This window comes from Muscardinus avellanarius (genome assembly GCF_963383645.1).
Source record: "Muscardinus avellanarius genome assembly, chromosome: 12".
In the NCBI taxonomy this organism is placed as follows: Eukaryota; Metazoa; Chordata; class Mammalia; order Rodentia; family Gliridae; genus Muscardinus; species Muscardinus avellanarius.
Window position 1 is genome coordinate 8,164,937 of NC_137798.1, and position 17,893 is coordinate 8,182,829.

The window sequence follows — 17,893 nt, forward strand, 5'->3', positions numbered from 1 at the left end:
TGATTTTTCTAGGTCTCTGAAGAATGTCACTGGTATTTTAATGGGAATTGCATTGAACCTATAGATCAGTTTTGGCAGAATGGCCATTTTGATGATATTTATTCTGCCTATCCATGAGCACGGGAGATCTTTCCATCTTCCAAGGTCTTCTTCAATTTCTTTCTTTAATGTTTTATAGTTTTTGTTGTAGAGGTCTTTTACATCTTGGGTTAGGTTTATTCCTAGGTATTTTATTGGTTTTGAGGTTATAGTGAATGGAATTGTTTTTATTTCTTTCATTGTGGATTCGTTGTTGGCATAAAGAAAAGCCACTGATTTCTTTAGGTTGATTTTGTAACCTGCGACTTTGCTGAATTTGTCAATCAGCTCCAGAAGTCTTTTGGTTGAGTTCTTTGGGTCTTCCAGATAGAGGATCATGTCATCTGCGAATAAGGATAATTTTAATTCCTCTCTTCCTATGTGAATTTCACTGATTTCCTTCTCTTGTCTGATTGCTGCAGCAAGAATCTCAAGAACTATATTGAAAAGGAGTGGTGATGGTGGGCATCCTTGTCTTGTTCCTGACTGTAACGGAAATTCTTGCAGTTTTTCCCCATTCAATATAATGTTGGCTTTGGGTTTGCAGTATATTGCCTTGATGATGTTGAGGTAGTTTCCTTCTATCCCAATTTTTTGGTGTTGGATTTTGTCGAATGCTTTTTCAGCATCTATTGCTATGATGATTTGTTTTTTGTTCTTGGTTCTATTTATGTGGTGAATAACATGTATTGATTTGTGTATGTTGAACCAGCCTTGTTTTTCTGGGATGAAACCGACTTGGTCATGATGTATTATTCTCTTGATATAGTTTTGAATGCGTATAGCTAGTGTTTTGTTTAGAATTTTTGCATCTATGTTCATTAAGGATATTGGTCTGTAGTTTTCCTTTCTTGAGGTATCTTTATTTGGTTTGGGGATTAATGTGATACTGGCTTCATAAGAAGAAATTTGGAAGAGTTCCATCTCTTTCAATTTCCCGGAACATGTTATGCAGTATTGGTATTAGTTGTTCACTGAAGGTTTTGTAGAATTCAGCTGGGAACCCATCTGGGCCTGGGCTTTTCTTTGGTGGAAGAATTTTTATTGCCATTTCTATTTCTTTGGTTGTTATTGGTTGGTTTAGGCTTGCTATGTGCTCTTGGTTGAGTGTAGGAAGGTTAACTGTGCTTAGAAATCTGTCAATTTCATCCAGGTTTTCAAATCTATTGGAGTATAAATTTTTAAAGTAGTTTCTGATAATATTTTGAATTTCTTCACTATCTGTGGTGATATCTCCTTTTTCATTTCTAATTTTGATAATTTGAGTTGATTATCTAAGAGGAAAGTTTATTGCATTGAGTGTCCACATAAAAAGGAGAACCACCAAGTAAAGAACCTAATGACACAACTCAAGGATCTAGAAATTCTGCAACAGTCTATTCCCAAAGCCAGCAGAAGACAAGAAATCATCAAAATTAGAGCAGAAATAAACGAAATAGAGAACAAAAAAACAATTCAAAGAATCAATAAAACAAAAAGTTGGTTCTTTGAAAAGATTAATAGAATTGATAAACCCCTGGCCAACCTAACTAAATAGCAACTTTAGTAGATTGTCTAAACTAATATGAAGTGACTAAAAGCAAGTTTCCAAGTAATATGTATAACTGGTACCATTTCTTTAAATTTCAAGGCACATGTGAAGTCTCTGTTCTTTGTGTGTATATGTGTGTGTGTTTTAAATGAAATGGAAGGGATAGAAACAAAAAAATAATATAGTGACTTTCTCAATGAAGGGAGAACAAAAGGATAGAATTAGAGATCATGATAAAAGGAAATCCAAGCTTTATTTTTTATTACATATAAATATGTATTTTTTTAAACTATAGGCTTGAAGCAAATGTTAAAAAGGCCAAAACAACCTGCTTTAGATGGTGGGAACATTGGAACTCTGGCAGTTGTTTTACTCATTAAAATTTTTATTCAAAAGGACTTTTAAGATTCTGACTGTCAAACTTTATCAAATAACTTTTCAAAATCTATTGAAATTACCTTTAGATAAATAATACGAACAAAAGATTTTATAATAATTCTTATTGTTAAATATAAACATTTTATTGGATTTTTATAGGCTTTTCAAATGTAAATAACATAGAGTTTTAAAGATTCTACTTTAAATGTTTTCTAGCTCTCAGATGAAATGGAGACAGAGAAGAATATAGAGGTATTTAAATTTTCTTTCTGCCAGATGGTATATCTGTGGGGCTAGAAGAATGTTCACAACAATGTAGATATAGCTATAAATATAGTTGGGGCCCCAGGAAAGCGAGTTTGGAAACAGGTATAGAAGATTCGTCTTTCCGCTCCATTTACTTGTCTTTATGTGAGGTGTAGCTAACATTTGTGTACATGCCAAAATTGGTTTTGAAATGGGACTTTGTTTTGCTCTGGATTTGGCATATGAATATAAAGGGCACTAAATTTCATTGGAAGCAGAAAATATAAAGATTTTTTCTTACGATATCTATCTTAGGATATCCTAAGAATATCTATCTATATAGCCTATATAATATAGTAATAATATAGTAATGTGAAACAAAATAATTACATTAATGTAAAACATAGTAATACATTTTACATTAAATTTTATATAGTTAAATTATAAAATAAATTATTGTATTTTATATCACTATGTAAAATAAAATAATTACATTAGTTGGGTGGTGTTTAAATATTTATCTGTGTTCTATATTCATATGAGACTACTGAGGAGAGAAATAATTACTATTCTATAATATTTTCCATTTTTCTAGGGCTGCAACTTTCCAGGATTCAAGGCAACTGAGATTACTCGGTTACCCAGACATTTGGATGCTAAACGAATTTACCTTTTTATTTTAAAGGCCCATAATTTTGAGGTATGTAAATATTTCATTTTATCGTATAATTAAATTTGAGAACATGAATTAATGAATCATACCTATTCAAAGCTATGATAAGTTAGGCTTTAAGCAATATTTAATCCTCAGCTCATTAAGTTTGGCAGGGAAGCGTGGTATCTAACATCCTGCTTACCTAGAATGTATTACACGTGGTGCCTCTGGAGTCTTAGGATGCTAGTGTCACTGTCTTGACATATGACTGTAACAGGTGCTTTCCCCTCTCTATCCTTTCCTCTTCTTTCTATCAACTCAGAAAAGTTTAGCTTCTTACTTTGACTCCCAAATAATTAATAAGAGCCCTTTTCCGTAAGTCCTTTGTATATTCCTTTTAAGCTTAAAAATGTTTTGGGGAACCAGGCGTGGTGGCACACGCTTGTAATCTCAGTACTTGGGAGGCTGACACAGGAGGATCGCGCAGGTTCACAGCCAGCCTCAGCTACTTAGTGAGGCCCTCTGCAATTTAGTGAGACCCTGTTACAAATAAAAGAATAAAAAAGAGGGCTGAAGTTGTAACTGGGAGGTAGAATGCCCTTGGATTCAATCCCCAGTACCATAAAAAAAAAAAATTGTTGTGGGGTATTTTTTGTAGTATCCCTACAGAGTAATAATGGATGAAAGGTTGCTGTTATAAAAAAAATAACTAGGGCAATGGCCAGTGATTGCCAGGGGTGGGATGGAGTTGATTTCATTCCCTCTGTATTTAATTACCTCTGTATTTCACTTCTCTACTTTTCATGTTTATATAAATTACTTATGTTATTTATATATAGAAAACGCTAAATCTCAGTTGAAGCTGTAACCACTGAGGTCCACACCATTGAAAAGAAGTGCCCCAAAGAATCCACAGTCGAGAAATCCTTACCATAAAAAAATTGTGTGTCCTTATTGTGGCTTTGTGCCTGAAAAACAAGAATTGTTATGTATGGATTCCATTGCAAGAAATGTGGAGTTCTACTAAATCTAGTATTTAATATCTTCTGTGAATAGGAGCATAAAATGATCTATTGAATCTATGTGATTCAACCAAAATATATAGTTGCTAGTAGTCACTGTAAATAGATTTGAACTTCTATACCAATTTCAATTCATTGTTTGTCTAGAGGGAATTTAGACATATTTGGGGGGAAGGGCTTGTTGGGATAAAATTCTATGATTAATTGTTGGTTTTTTTTTTCAGTGAAAATAGGGAGAAATTATGGCATGTATCTATCTTACATTTTGACTAATCTTGGTCTATCCTATGTCAATCTTTTGAATAGTCATTAGCCACATTAGCCAAATGGGGTTATTGTGCTAAGGAATGTAGCTGATGGGACTGAGGACCCGAGTTTTTATTTTACTTTAAATAAAGAGATATACAAATCTAAAAACTAGCATATGACTCAATTACTAAATCTTTCAATTGTTTATTGGAACAAAATTGTAACTAAATTTTATGAATTCTAAATAATCATCTAACATTTCTGATGAAAATTTAATGTTTGGCATTCTACCTCTGAGCTACACCCCCAGTTCTAAATTGAAACAGGGTCTCACTGAGTTTCATAGGGCCTTACTCATTATTTGAAATTAGCCTCGAACCTGTGATCCTCCTGTCTCAGCCTTCTAAATACTGCGATTATAAGCATGCCATACCTGTCTAAAATTCAATGATTAAATTGAGATAAGGCTAAGTATAAATATATGCCATATTTCAAATACTTGGTATGAAAAAAGAATTCAAAATATTTCATTAATCATTTTTTGTATCAGTTATATGTTGAGATAACAGTAGTTTAAAAATATTTGATTAAACAAAATATATCATTAAAATTAATTTCACAGCCGGGTGTGGTGGCGCACACTTGTAATCCCCACGCTTGGGAGGCGGAGACAGGAGGATCACACAGGTTCGAAGCCAGCTGTACTGGCTTAAGAGACCCTGTTTCCAAATAAAAAAGTATAAAAATAGGTCTGGGAGTGTAGCCCGGAGGTAGAAGGGTTTCCAGGAACCCCAGTACCAACAACAAAAAAAAATCAATTTCACTTTTACTTTTTAATGTAAATACTAGAATAATAATATATTAAATTTAATACATATATATGGCTCATGTTAAATATCTGTTGGGAATTTTTGGTATTTATTTATTTATTTATTTATTTATTTATTTATTTATATTGCAGATCTGGGGATGGAACCCAGGGCCATTTGACCTCTGAGCTATACCCCTGCCCTATTTTTTATTCTTTATTTTGAAACTGGGTCTCGCTGAGTTGCAGAGGACCTCACTAAGTAGCTGAGGCTGGCCAGGAACCTACGATCCTCCTGTGTCAGCCTCCCAAGTGCTGGGATTACAAGCATGCACCACCACATCCAGCTGGCCTATAGATATTTAATATATAATCTTTATAAAGCATATTTATATGTTTTAGAATATATTTTTATATACATGCATCTCTTTTTTATAGGAAAAAGTTTTTAAACTCTGGAAGACTCATTTTCTGTCAGAAGCCTCTATTGCTCTTTTACATGACTCCTTTTGGTGGTGGTTTCTCCATAAATTTAAGGTAAATAATAATTTTTAAGATGTTCTCTTTTGTAAATTGTACCATAATTCATTTTCAGAAGAGGTAACACTGGTAAAAAATTTTCCTCTGAATCTTTTCACAGAGATTAATTTTTGAACATTCCACAAAATAAAAACCCTGCTTAAAATTTTCTAAGGGGAGTTAACATGAATTTCAGATATGCTGAATCTTCATTAATCAGAAAAAGATTAGTGAGCCAGGTGTGGTGGCGCACGCTTGTAATCCCAGCACTTGGGAGGCTGACACAGGAGGATCGCAGGTTCCTGGCCAGCCTCAGCTACTTAGGGAGGCCTCAGCAATTTTAGAGAGACCCCATTTCAAAATAAAGAAAATAGGACTGTGGGTGTAGCTCAAATGTAGAATGCCCCTGTATTCTATTCTGAGTACATCAAAAAAAAAAAAAGAAGGAAAAAAAAGATTAGTGCAATCAAGCACTGCAATGAATACTAAAGTTATAACTTTACTCGCTGTTGTAATGCACTGGTAACACTAAGCAGAAAACCCCCTGCAAATCATTGAAGGAGGGTCAATTTGGAAAATGCTATCTACAGAGAGAGTGGGTCTTCACTTGATACAAAAGTGAAAATTCTGATTAGGATTAAGAAGATACAGCATGGAATATCTTGGAAACAGTAAGACTGGGAATAAACAGCACACCAGACAGTGTTTACCTAGAAGATTTTTAGTAAGGATATTGTAATACCCTTAACATTTTATTTTTTTTTGCACTGGAAATATTTTATTTACTTAAGTTGACAGATAATAAGTGTGCAGGGTTATGGGGTACAATGTACTGTTTTGACATATATACACATTGTAGAAAGATTCAAACTAATATGAAATCAATTTCTATTTCTAATGCTTTGAACCTTACTGAGTTATCCTAAACTTAAAGATAGCACATCACTTCTACCTATACACCAGCAAAAAGCCATGTCTTCTACAAAGTCATATTTTTAACTCATCATACAAAATAGATTTTTAAAATTTTTTATTTCTGTATTGTAGTCATACATTTAATCAGGTACAAGATGGTGGAGGCACACATGCACACATCATCCAGTTAGCCCTTCCCCATTCCCTCCCCCTCCCTCCCCTCCCTCCTGCTCGTGTTTGGCTTAGTGACTGGCTTTGATATGTTTCTGAGTGTACATCATGTGTATTAGGGGATTTCTTTCTTTCCCCTCCCATCCCCTCAGTTAGGCTGCCTTATTTGCTCATCTATGGTTTCTCCTTTCTTGTCTACAGTTCCTTCTATGACCCTTTTTTATCCCTAGCTTCCACATATTCAGGAAAGCATCCCATTTTTTTACTTTTTATGACTAATCTCACTTAGAATACTGTTTTCCAGTTCCACTCACTTTCCTGCAAATAATGTAATTTTGTTCTTCTTGATGACTGAGCAAAATTCCATTGTGTACATATCCCATAGTTTTGTAATCCATTCATCTGTTAATGGACATCTTGGCTGGTTCTCTAGTTTGGTGATCATGAATTATACAGCTATGAACACAGATAAGCATGCATTAGTTACATAGTTTGGTTTTCATTCTTTTGGGTAGATACCCAGAAGTAGTAGTATCCTGACAAAAGTTGACTCAATTTTTTAATGATGTGTAGTCTATTCAGATGGCTTCACGGATGAAGTATGCTGCCATTTAAAGAAGGAACATCTATCTTCAAACCCTTTCAACAAATTGAAGAGGAGTGAATAATTTCTGGATCATTCTATGGGTTAAGATTCATTTCTATGACACCAAAGCCAGGCAAAGACCCTACGCTATAAGAAAAATAAAACAAAACAAAAATATAAATTAATATCTCTTATGATGAAAAAGAATACAAAAAATCATCAAAATACTAGCAAACCAATCAAGCAGCATATTAAAAGGATTATACCCCATAACTAATGGGATTTATTCCTGGAATGCAAGGATAATTTAACCTATGTTAAATAGCTATAGCTAATAGACATCTCGGTAACCCAAATGGTCAACAGCTGCAAGATGCATTTTCTTATCAAACATACACAAAACATCTGGCATAGACATTAGGTTGAGTCCTAGTCAACAAAGATATATTCTGTACCTTTCTATCTTGTATAATTTTTTTCTCCTCTTCATAGTTGTTAAGTGTAGATTGTGTAGCTGAAACACGCTTTCTTCAGGAAATACATATAATCTCAATTCTCAGACAACTCTATTACATAGTCACAACTGCTAGACATTACATAAATGATCAATACTTGTTGTTGGATTGATAATATATGCCTTAAATCCCAATATTTGGGAGGCTGAGACAGGAGGATGACAGGATGGAGGCCAGCCCCAGCAAGTTAGTGAGGACATCAATAACTTAGTGAGATCTGTTTCAAAAAAATAAATTAAAAGGCTGGAGGTTTCACTCAAAGATATAATGCTTCTGAGTTTAATTCTCAATACCCCAATACTAAAAAAATTACTGTCATCATTAATATTGTTAAATAGGTATGATTGCTGTATTGGAAGTTTAAGAGACCTGGGCTTTAGGTTCTATTCTGGTCCTTCATTACTTAACTGGATAATCTTAAATAATTCTCTTCAATTTTCTGAACATCAGTACAGTTACTGAAGTAAAGGATTAAGCTAGGTATTATCTTAACTTCATTTTAGTTTTATGTATGTATAAATTTATAAATTCCAAATTCCATGTATCTATAAATTGATTTCATAGAAAACTGCCATAAAATTTGATAATTTGGGAATTTGTTACCAAAAGCCTCAATATCAGCTTATGCTTTTATAGTTAATGTCATCATTAGTGAATCTGAACTCTTTAAATCATCTTTTCTGCAAAATGGATTTAGATTCTACTTCATCTCTTCCCGGCTTTATCTTTTGTGCACATGGATTTAGATTCTAATTGATCTCTTCTTAGAGCAAGAATCAGGGCCTGTACCACAATATTGACATTGCCGGTATATCTAGATTTCTGTCTTTTGAGGACATATTTACCACTTTCAACTTAACCATCATGTCACAATTTTACTAGTTCTGGCTCTGACGTCCCAAAAATTGCTCTAATTTCACACTGAAATCACTGGCATGAATGAGTTGAAATAGTGCACAACAGTACAGGTAACTAAGTCATAGACGCCTTTTGCATAATAACAATTACTAGGCAGAACCCTCACTAATTCCTCAAATGTTCGTGTTCTTTCTGTATACCAGGGACTGTGCTGAGGGCTTGGAATACAGAATTACACAAAACATGATCCTTACTTAATTTTACTGCACTGCTTTTAAGGTATTGTATATGTGACCTACACCTGTCAAGTGAGGAAGCTGGAATCCACACTCCTTTTATACCAACTGATTTGTCCTTTAAGAATAGAAAAAAGTATTATTGATATTATACAAATAAATTCCTATTTTAAACTGTAATATTGACTTTAATTTTATACATGTTTTGTTTTTAAGCCTGACAGAAAAAGTCAAGATTACTTATTTGATAGAATTTCAGAAAGTTACGTGACACTTTTCATTGGCATACCTCTAAGTCGAAAGGATGCATTCTTTCAGGTAAACATAGAAATTAACAGCTATGCTAATTATTTTTAAGAAGACTGAAATGTAAAAATAGTTATTTTATTTAAACACATATGAGAACATATTTTACTACTTTCTTTTTTGGTGGTACTAGGGTTTCTACCTCCGGGATACACTCCCAGACCTATTTTTATATATATATATATTTTTTTAATTTGGAAACAGGGTCTCTTAATCCAGCACGGCTGGCTTCGAACCTGCGCGATCCTCCTGTCTCTGCCTCCCAAGCACGGGGATTACAAGCGTGAGCCACCACGCTCAGCAATATTTTACTACTTTTAAAAGCAAAATTGTTGGATGTAAAATGATGGAAATATATATGTAGTGTTATGCTCATATCACATACCACACGGAGAAGTATATTCCTTTGCCTCAAAGTCTTAAAGAATTTCCTTAGTATAGACATTTTGCTTGAATATTAATAATTTCAAAACTATTGGCTTATGTTTATGTTCTTGTTTTTTTTCAATTTGTGTACAAAATAATATATCATTTTTATTTTACTTTAAATGAATCTTTTGTACATTTAAGAGCAATCAATTAGCTTATGTCATACTTAAGTACTAATCACCTGTTAAAGTACAATGATAAAATTATGACTCAAATGCTTATTTTGCTTTTCTGTTGCTATATTAACTAATGAATGAGACTGATTAAAATAATGTTCTTGATTAAGTGAAACGAAGAATGTAGGAATTTTACTGAGTAATAACAAGTTTGAGTAAAATAATGATTATCAAGCTCTATCTGGTTAACTCTATTCTTCACTTAATGTTTTTGCAAATCTGATTGACCTAATTTTAAATCCTTTTTGTTCATATTCCTCAATCAGGGTTACCAAGAAGTAATAAAATGGCTAAGCACAAGCTATAGGAGATTATGCATATTTCTTACTCTCTCTATATTTCTATTTTCTAAATAGTGCATTATAATCGTCCATCTTGAAGTTCAGGGCGATGGAGGCACACATGCAGCTTTGATAAGTTTGTGTTTGCACGTCATGACCATTGACGTGTTTCCCTCCTCAAGTCTCCCCCACCATTTCCCTCAGTGAGGTCCCCTCCTTTCCTCCACTGAGGGTTCTCCTTCTTTTTCTGAAATCCCTCCTGTGTCTCAATTTCTTTCTAGATTTCACGTATGAAGGAGGACATCTGACCCTTCACTCTTTGTGACTGACTAATATCACTTAGCATCATATTGTCCATTTCCATTCCTGCAAATGACATAATTTCATTCTTCTTTATGGCTGAGTAAGATTTCATTGTATATCTATTCCATAGTTTTATAATTCATTCATCTGTTGATGGACATCTTGGCTGACTCCATAGTTGGTCAGTTATGAATTGTGTTTCTATAAACATAGACACCCATGCATTACTATGGTAATCTGGTTTCCATTCTTTTGGGTAGATACCCAGGAGTGGTATGGCTGTGTCATATGGTAGATTCATCCCCATTCTTCTTTTTAAAGATTTATTTATTTTTATTGGTACATTGTAGTCACACATCTTAATGAAATACAAGATGGTAGAGACATATATATACACATCACTCATTTAGCCCTTCCCCAATTCTCTCCCCATTCCCTTTATCCTTCTCATGTTTAGCTTAGGGACTGACTTTGATATGCTTGTGAATGTACATCATGTATATTAGGAAACTTCTCTCTTCCTCCCTCCCATCGCCCCCAGTTATTTGCTCATCAATGGTTTCTCCTTCGTCTAGATCCTCCTATGACCCATTTTCTCCCTAGCTTCCACATATTAGGAAGAGGATCTGATTTCTTACTTTTTGTGACTGAATAATCTCACTTAGCATAATGTCCTTCAGTCCATCCATTTCCCTGTAAACTATGTAATTTTGTTCTTTGTAACGGCTTAATAAAATTCCATTATGTACATATCCCATAGTTCTGTAATCCACTCATCTGTTGATGGACATCTTGGCTGGTTCCATAGTTTGGCAATGGCGAATTGTGCAGCTATGAACATAGATAATGCACGCATTAGTTTGGTAGTTTGGTTTCCATTCTTTTAGGCAGATACCCAGAAGTGGTGTTGCTGTTTCATATGGTAGGTTCATTCCCATTCTTCTGAGGATCCTCCATACCGTTATCCAAAGTGGTTGCACTAATTTGCAACCCCACCAACAATGTTTTAGAGTTCCCACTTCTCCACATCCTTGCCAGCATTTGTTGTTATTTTTGTTTGGAATAATTGTCATTCTAATTGGGGTTAGGTGAAATCTCAAGGTAGTTTTGGTTTGCATCTCTCTGATTGCTAATGATTTAACTTTTTTCATACATTTATTGGACATTCTTATTTCATTTTGTGAAGTATTTATTTTGGTGGAGAGTTTCTTGAGTTCTTTGTATATTCTAGATACTAGTTGTCAGAGGAGTAAGTAGCTGACAAAGACCTTTTCTAAATTTCTCAGCTCTCTCTTAAGGTTCTTGATAGTTTTCTTTGCCGCACACAAGCTCTTCAGTTTAATGCAATCACATGTATTAGTTCTCATTTTAATTTCTTGTGCATTTGGGTTCTTGTTGAGAAGTTTTTACCCACACCTGTATGTTGGGGTGTTGGTTGTATGCCCTCTTCGAGTAACTGCAAACTTTCGGGTCTAATTTCCAGGTCTTTGATCAGTCTTGAATTGATTCTTGTGCAGGGTGAGAAAGTGGAATTTATTTCCATTTTTCTGCCTATAGTTAACCAGTTCTGCCAACACCGTTTGTTGAAGAGACGATATTTTTTCCAAGGCTGTCTTTTTTCCAGTGTGTTTTTGTCCCCATTGTCAAAAATTAGTTGGCCGTAAGTGTGCATATTTCAAAGATATAAATAACAAGAAGAAGGATCTTCCACTCTTCTCTTTAATAGTTAAGATGTATCATATAAAATATAAAAGTGATCTAATCTGACTCCATTTTGATAGGTGTATCCTGATTGTCTGGCACAAGCGATCTATGCGACATTCCAGGAAGCATTTCCGGAATCTAGCGCCCTTTTTAATGATGAATTTAAGGAGGATCTAGGGAATAACATTTTTCTTTGGTTGTCAGGTAAAAATATGTCATTTAAGTATTGATTATTATTTTGGTTCCTAAACTTTTTGGATTACAATGTTTTGTTTACTCAAAAAATTGGTAGTTCTTTGTATTACAAAACATCCCATATCAATTTTTATATTTCGAGATAATAATTATAACCAGGCGCGGTGGGCACGCTTGGGCCTCGCTGGCTCAAGAGACCCTGTTTCCAAATTAAAATGTAAAAAAATAGGTGTCCGGGAGTGTAGCGTGGAGGTGGAACGGTTTCCAGGAACCCCAGTACCACCAAAGAAAAAATTATATTCTCTGAAAATTTTGTTAATCAAATTTAATCAATTATGCACCTAGAAGCCAAATAAATTTTGAGCTCTCAAATTTAGAAAACCAGATTGCCACAGAAATAAACCCTTGCGTGTGTGTGTGTGTGTGTGTGTGTGTGTGTGTGTGTGTGTAAGATAGATATTTTAAATGTCTATGAAGAGTAGAAAATTTTCCTAAAGATTTGTTATAGACTGAATTTTGTCTTTCTCTAAATTTACATGTTAACATTCTGAAGTTCTAATCCCTATTATGCCTTATTATGTGACTGTATTTGGAGACAGAGGCCTTTAAGGAAATAATTAAGTTTAGTTGAGGTTATATAAATGGGCCATAATCCAATATGATGAATGTTCTTATGAGAAGAGGAATACAAGAGTAATATAAACAAGCCGGCAGAATAGGAAATATCAGCCATCATCCCACAATAATAGTAAAATTAGTTAGCTATCTGTGAATCAAAAATGGTCCAAAGCAAGGCTCAGGAGTCCGATTATGATGTGCAGTAACACAATGAAGAAAAAAAGAGGAAGATCACTGCAGAGATGTGCATAAGTGAAAAATCTGGAGGTGATTTTATTCTAGAAATAAAGAAGTATTGGGCCTGTCAGAATTCTGATACTAGTGTGATCCTCAGAAGCCTGCTCTAGCAAAGGCCTATGGCAGCCTTGGCTGTTGAGGCCCTCTACAGACCCACTGCAGCCACAGACTCCCCGCAGCCTTCACGGTGGATATGCCATTGGTGTTCATCAACACAGACCTTCGCAGCCTGCTCCACAGAGGTCTTTCACCATTGTGGCAACAACATCCATGCCACTGTGGACCTACTAGGGAGGGAAGTATCACCAGGCTCCTGCTTCAATAAAGAGCATCTCTTTTGCTACCCCAGTGCCACCTCACCCCCAAACCTATGCATGCTCCTGGACATTGGAGTGCTGCCTCTCTGTGCAGACCCTCATTCTGGGCACATTGGCTGCAGTGTACATGCCCACACCTCATGCATTCAAGCTGCCACAGTGAACTAGCCTGGCCCCAGAGCCACTCTTCCTCTGCACATGCCTTAGCTCCAGACTCTGGCTCTGTAGACACTCCATAAATGTCTGGACTGTAGACATCAGAGCCACTGCTGCAGCAGGTGCACAGCTCCACCTCCCAGGAACAGGCCTCGCCCTCCCAGCCCTGGCCATTGAAGGTACACCGCTCCAGCAGACGGTGCTCTCCCTGCACTATTCCCTGGCCCTGGGGAGTCTGGGTTCTAAGTGCTGCTGCAGAGAGCCTCTGTCATTATCCCAGGGTCAGGAATCAGCACTGCATGGAGTCTCATCCCCTGAGGCCTCAGCTGCTTACCCTCATTGGCTCTGGAACCTGAATAGCAGCTGTGCCCTACATTCTGTGGCACAAACCTTAGAATGCCTCTTTTTCTTTTCCAGAATCACACCAGTGCTGTGACCCACCCAGGGTCAGTGTTACAGCTACATCCCTATTCTCTGTGCCCAACTTTTTGGGGATATGTCTCAGAAACATAGGCCCCAGCTTTGCGGGTAAACTATAACAGCTTCTGCCTTCGAGAGTGAACCTGGGCCTCCTGTTCCAAGTACCACAGTAGTCTGTAAGATCCTGATCCTAGCTCATAGACTCTCTGAGCATCTAAGTTCCCTCCACCACCGGGGCTGCCTGTGGGCCATGTCAGACCCAGTACCAAGTGTGATCAATCCAGAGAAGACAAGCATAAAAGGATGCCTTAAGCCCTTTCCTCCAAGGACTCAAAGTATGATGCTACTGCCATAAACTCCTGTATCGTAGACCCCTGGGGCAGCTGCAGTCTTTAACTGATCACAACCAAAGAAGCAGCTCAGAAACCCACCACTCTACCAGAGTCACTGTACCAGACCAACCACCACCCTCAGGACCCTCTGCAGAAACATACCATCCTTGGCTTTCTGTGACTGGCTGATATCACTTAGCATAATTCCCAATATCTTTCTTAAAATGTTCTGTTGGTGTACTGTAGTCATAAATCTCAATGGAGTACAAGGTCGTAGACGCTCACATGCGCACATCGCCCAATTGGCCCTTCCCCGATTCCCTCCCCATCCCCCCTCTCCCTCCTTCTCGTGTTGGGCTTAGTGATGGACTTTGAGATGTTTGTGAATGTACATCATGAACATTAGAGAGTTTCCCTCTTCCCCCTCCCCTCCCCTCAGTTAGGTCGCCTTATTTATCCCAATATCTTAAACACAGGCAGTAGATCAACAAGCACTTGAGTTAATCAAACGGAAAGCTTCTGCAAATGTCATCTACAAGCAACTAATGTTCGGAAGGTGTTAATAGTGTCGAAGACACAGAAAATTCGAATTTGATAGTTGAATCTCAGTAACATCTACCACTGAGAACTATTCTTCGTATTCATTTGTAAATCAACATGTAGTGACAGAGTTAATAGTATTAGCTCATGTAGTTAGCAGCCAGCATTGGCACTCATGTGGTGCTTTCCCATTTCCTGAACACTTCAACATATATTTCAATTAATCCTGAACTACCCAAAGGGGATTATGTTATTCTCATTTTGGTAGCCGAGAATACAGATATTTAGGGGAGTTAAATGACTTATCTAATCCTACACAGCTGGAAGAATAAAAGCAAATCTCTTTCATTGTGAAAATATCAAAATGTTTTGACAAAAGGTATTATTCAAAATCTTAATTTCTTTGTATAAATGTACATTTTATATTGACAGGTCTAAAACCTCAAAAAGGCTTTTGGACTCACTGGAAATTGAAAGAACTCTTCACAACAACCATCCACGGGAGCAAGAAGGCACCTGCAAAATCAATCCAGGAAAGGATAGCAAATAGTCAAGAACGCATGCTAGCCAGTAAGTACATTTTTTTCAACCTGCAGAATGCAATAATATACTAAGTTACATAAAGGATATTAGCTTATTTATTAGCCATAGTTTTCTAATAATTGATTTTTAATAATATCTGATTATTGATTTTTGTTATAGTGGTAATATGCATAAGCTCTTTTTCCCATTTGCCTGGTGTAATATTTCCATATTGGTTTTTAGGAACTGTGTTTTTATATACACTACAGATAGTCTCACTTTTAGTTGCATTGCTAACTTGATAAAAAAAAATGTGATCTTCTGAGAGATAAGTGTATTTTATAGGCAATCTAGTATTGTTTTTATTTATTAGCCTGGAAATATCTTCATTTTAATTGGAGTTTTACTTAATTTGCATTCACTGTGCTTTGGGGAATAATAGGTTTTATTTTAGCATGTTCCTATTGGTTTTCAACTTGGATCAGAAGTGACCACATCACTTCCAATTATATATACATCATTAGCACAATAAGTCACAGTTATATAGAGATGTAAGAATGTTTAGCATATAAAATCTTTGACTGGTAAATGTTACATAGTGATTATAGTACAGAAGGGGAGCATAAATTTTGGAGAACAGCAAAGCATCTCTGCTACCATCACTCAAAGAACAGCGCAGTGGTCGTTACATAACACAGTGCTTTTGTTACCACCAGTAATAAAGTTTTGGCAATCAAACAAAAATTTTAGAGTTGTACCTATCATCATGGTCTTGACAGGTTTCCAATATTTAAAGTTTTGGGGTGAAATCAGGTTATATCAATGAACGTGATTTTTGATATTGTCTAAAGAAATGAGTCATTTAGAAGATCCACATGACTTGTTGAATCAGTATTTTCTAAATGAAAAATGCATGATGTTCAAAAACAATTATACGCTGAGTGAGATGGTCCACACCTGTAACCCAGTACTTGGGAGGCTGAGACAGTAGAATGGCAGGTTCAAAACCAGCCTCAGAAATATAGCAAGACTCTTAGAAACCTAATGAGATACTGTTTCAAAATAAAAAATATAAAGGGCTGGGAGTGTAGCTTGAAGGAGGAATGCCCCTGAGTTCAATCCCCAGTATCACAAAATAGTAAAAACAGTAATAATATTAATAATGATAATAATATACAAGGATTTTTTGTAAAGTACAAAAACAATGAGTTTTAATATAACAGAGAGCATGTATCAGTGATGTGGTTTCACCACTAGGAAACTATAATTTGTTAAATTGTGGTGTAGTATCAAAGAATATTCATAATTATAAAGAAAAGTAATAAAACAGTCCTCTTTCCGAATAAGTTCTGGTGTTCTCTAGTATAGCAGGGTGAATATGATTACAATAATTATATAATTATGCCATGTAATTATACAATTATTATATCTCAAGATGGAAAACAGAAATTTCTATGTACTCACCATAAAAAGTGACAAAAGTTCAAGATGGTGCATACGCCAATTGCTCTGAGTTCACTACCCAGCGTGAACATACGTGAGTCAAAATAACACCTTGTACTTCATGAATAAGTACAATATGATGTCACCATTACATTTTTTAAAAATTTTAAATTTTATTGGTGCTTTATAATTGGGCACTTTAATGAGCTTCAAATTCATACAGGCACTTACGTCTTGGCTTCCCTTTCAGATCCCACCCATGCCCTTACATCTGAGTGAGGTTGGTAGTGATACCTTCATACACAGGCACAGCATACTTTGAATTGTTTCTTTCATCAGTTCTTCCCCTTTCCCTCCCCATATCCTCTTCCTTATCTGTGTAATGCTAGATTTTCTTTATATACTTTAACATAGAAACATGTACTTCATAAAAACACAACAGAAGAAACATTGACATAGATATTAGAATAAAGCTATCTTCTACGAAACCTGGTATTATAGAGGCTTTCAAAATATGAAACAATATTATTCATACCAAAATATTTTATCAAAAGTATAGTTATTTTTGCCGGGCGTGGTGGCGCACGCTTGTAATCCCCGCGCTTGGGAGGCAGAGACAGGAGGATCGCACAGGTTCGAGGCCAGCCGCGCGCGCTGGCTTGGGAGACCCTGTTTCCAAATAAAAATGTAAAAATAGGTCTGGGAGTGTAGTCCGGAGATAGAGGGGCTTCCAGGAACCCCAGTACCACCAAAAAAAAAAAGTATAGTTATTTTTATAAAAGATTCTATTTATGTTAATATGGAAGAATGTATCAGTGTCTGTGTTACGGATCCTCAAGGTGGACTCGGTCATCCTTATAAAGAATCCCTGAATGTAATATTCAAATAATTTATTTATTGGACATAAGTATGATTCTTTGGAGACTTGGCTATAGTCTCTAGTGTTTCTTTAGCTTTAATGTATTCAATTTGTCCTTTAATTTCTTTGAGCAGGTTCTATAACTCCTTGAGCCTTACTCTTTTAACGGACAAGGAAATGATTAAGGGAGATTGTTTCTATCGTTCCCTTTTCTAACACTTTTCTACTTTGTGACTTCTAGCCAGAGTGCTGAATAACCTTCCCAGGTGGTTGTTGGCTGGGGAGGTG

At 35.8% G+C, this 17,893-nt stretch overlaps 1 protein-coding gene across 1 annotated transcript in view; it reads left to right on the top strand.

Moving 5' to 3' along the window:
* The window catches only part of FAM227B (family with sequence similarity 227 member B), a gene marked incomplete at both ends in the record, with an annotated part of 169,385 nt that overhangs the window by 12,807 nt on the left and 138,685 nt on the right, over positions 1-17,893 (top strand). The window contains 6 exons of the mRNA XM_080707018.1: positions 2,204-2,239; positions 2,829-2,933; positions 5,406-5,504; positions 8,984-9,085; positions 12,044-12,170; positions 15,214-15,351. Coding sequence (XP_080563144.1) covers positions 2,204-2,239; positions 2,829-2,933; positions 5,406-5,504; positions 8,984-9,085; positions 12,044-12,170; positions 15,214-15,351 — 607 coding nt within the window. The remainder of the gene's footprint in view (positions 1-2,203; positions 2,240-2,828; positions 2,934-5,405; positions 5,505-8,983; positions 9,086-12,043; positions 12,171-15,213; positions 15,352-17,893) is intronic.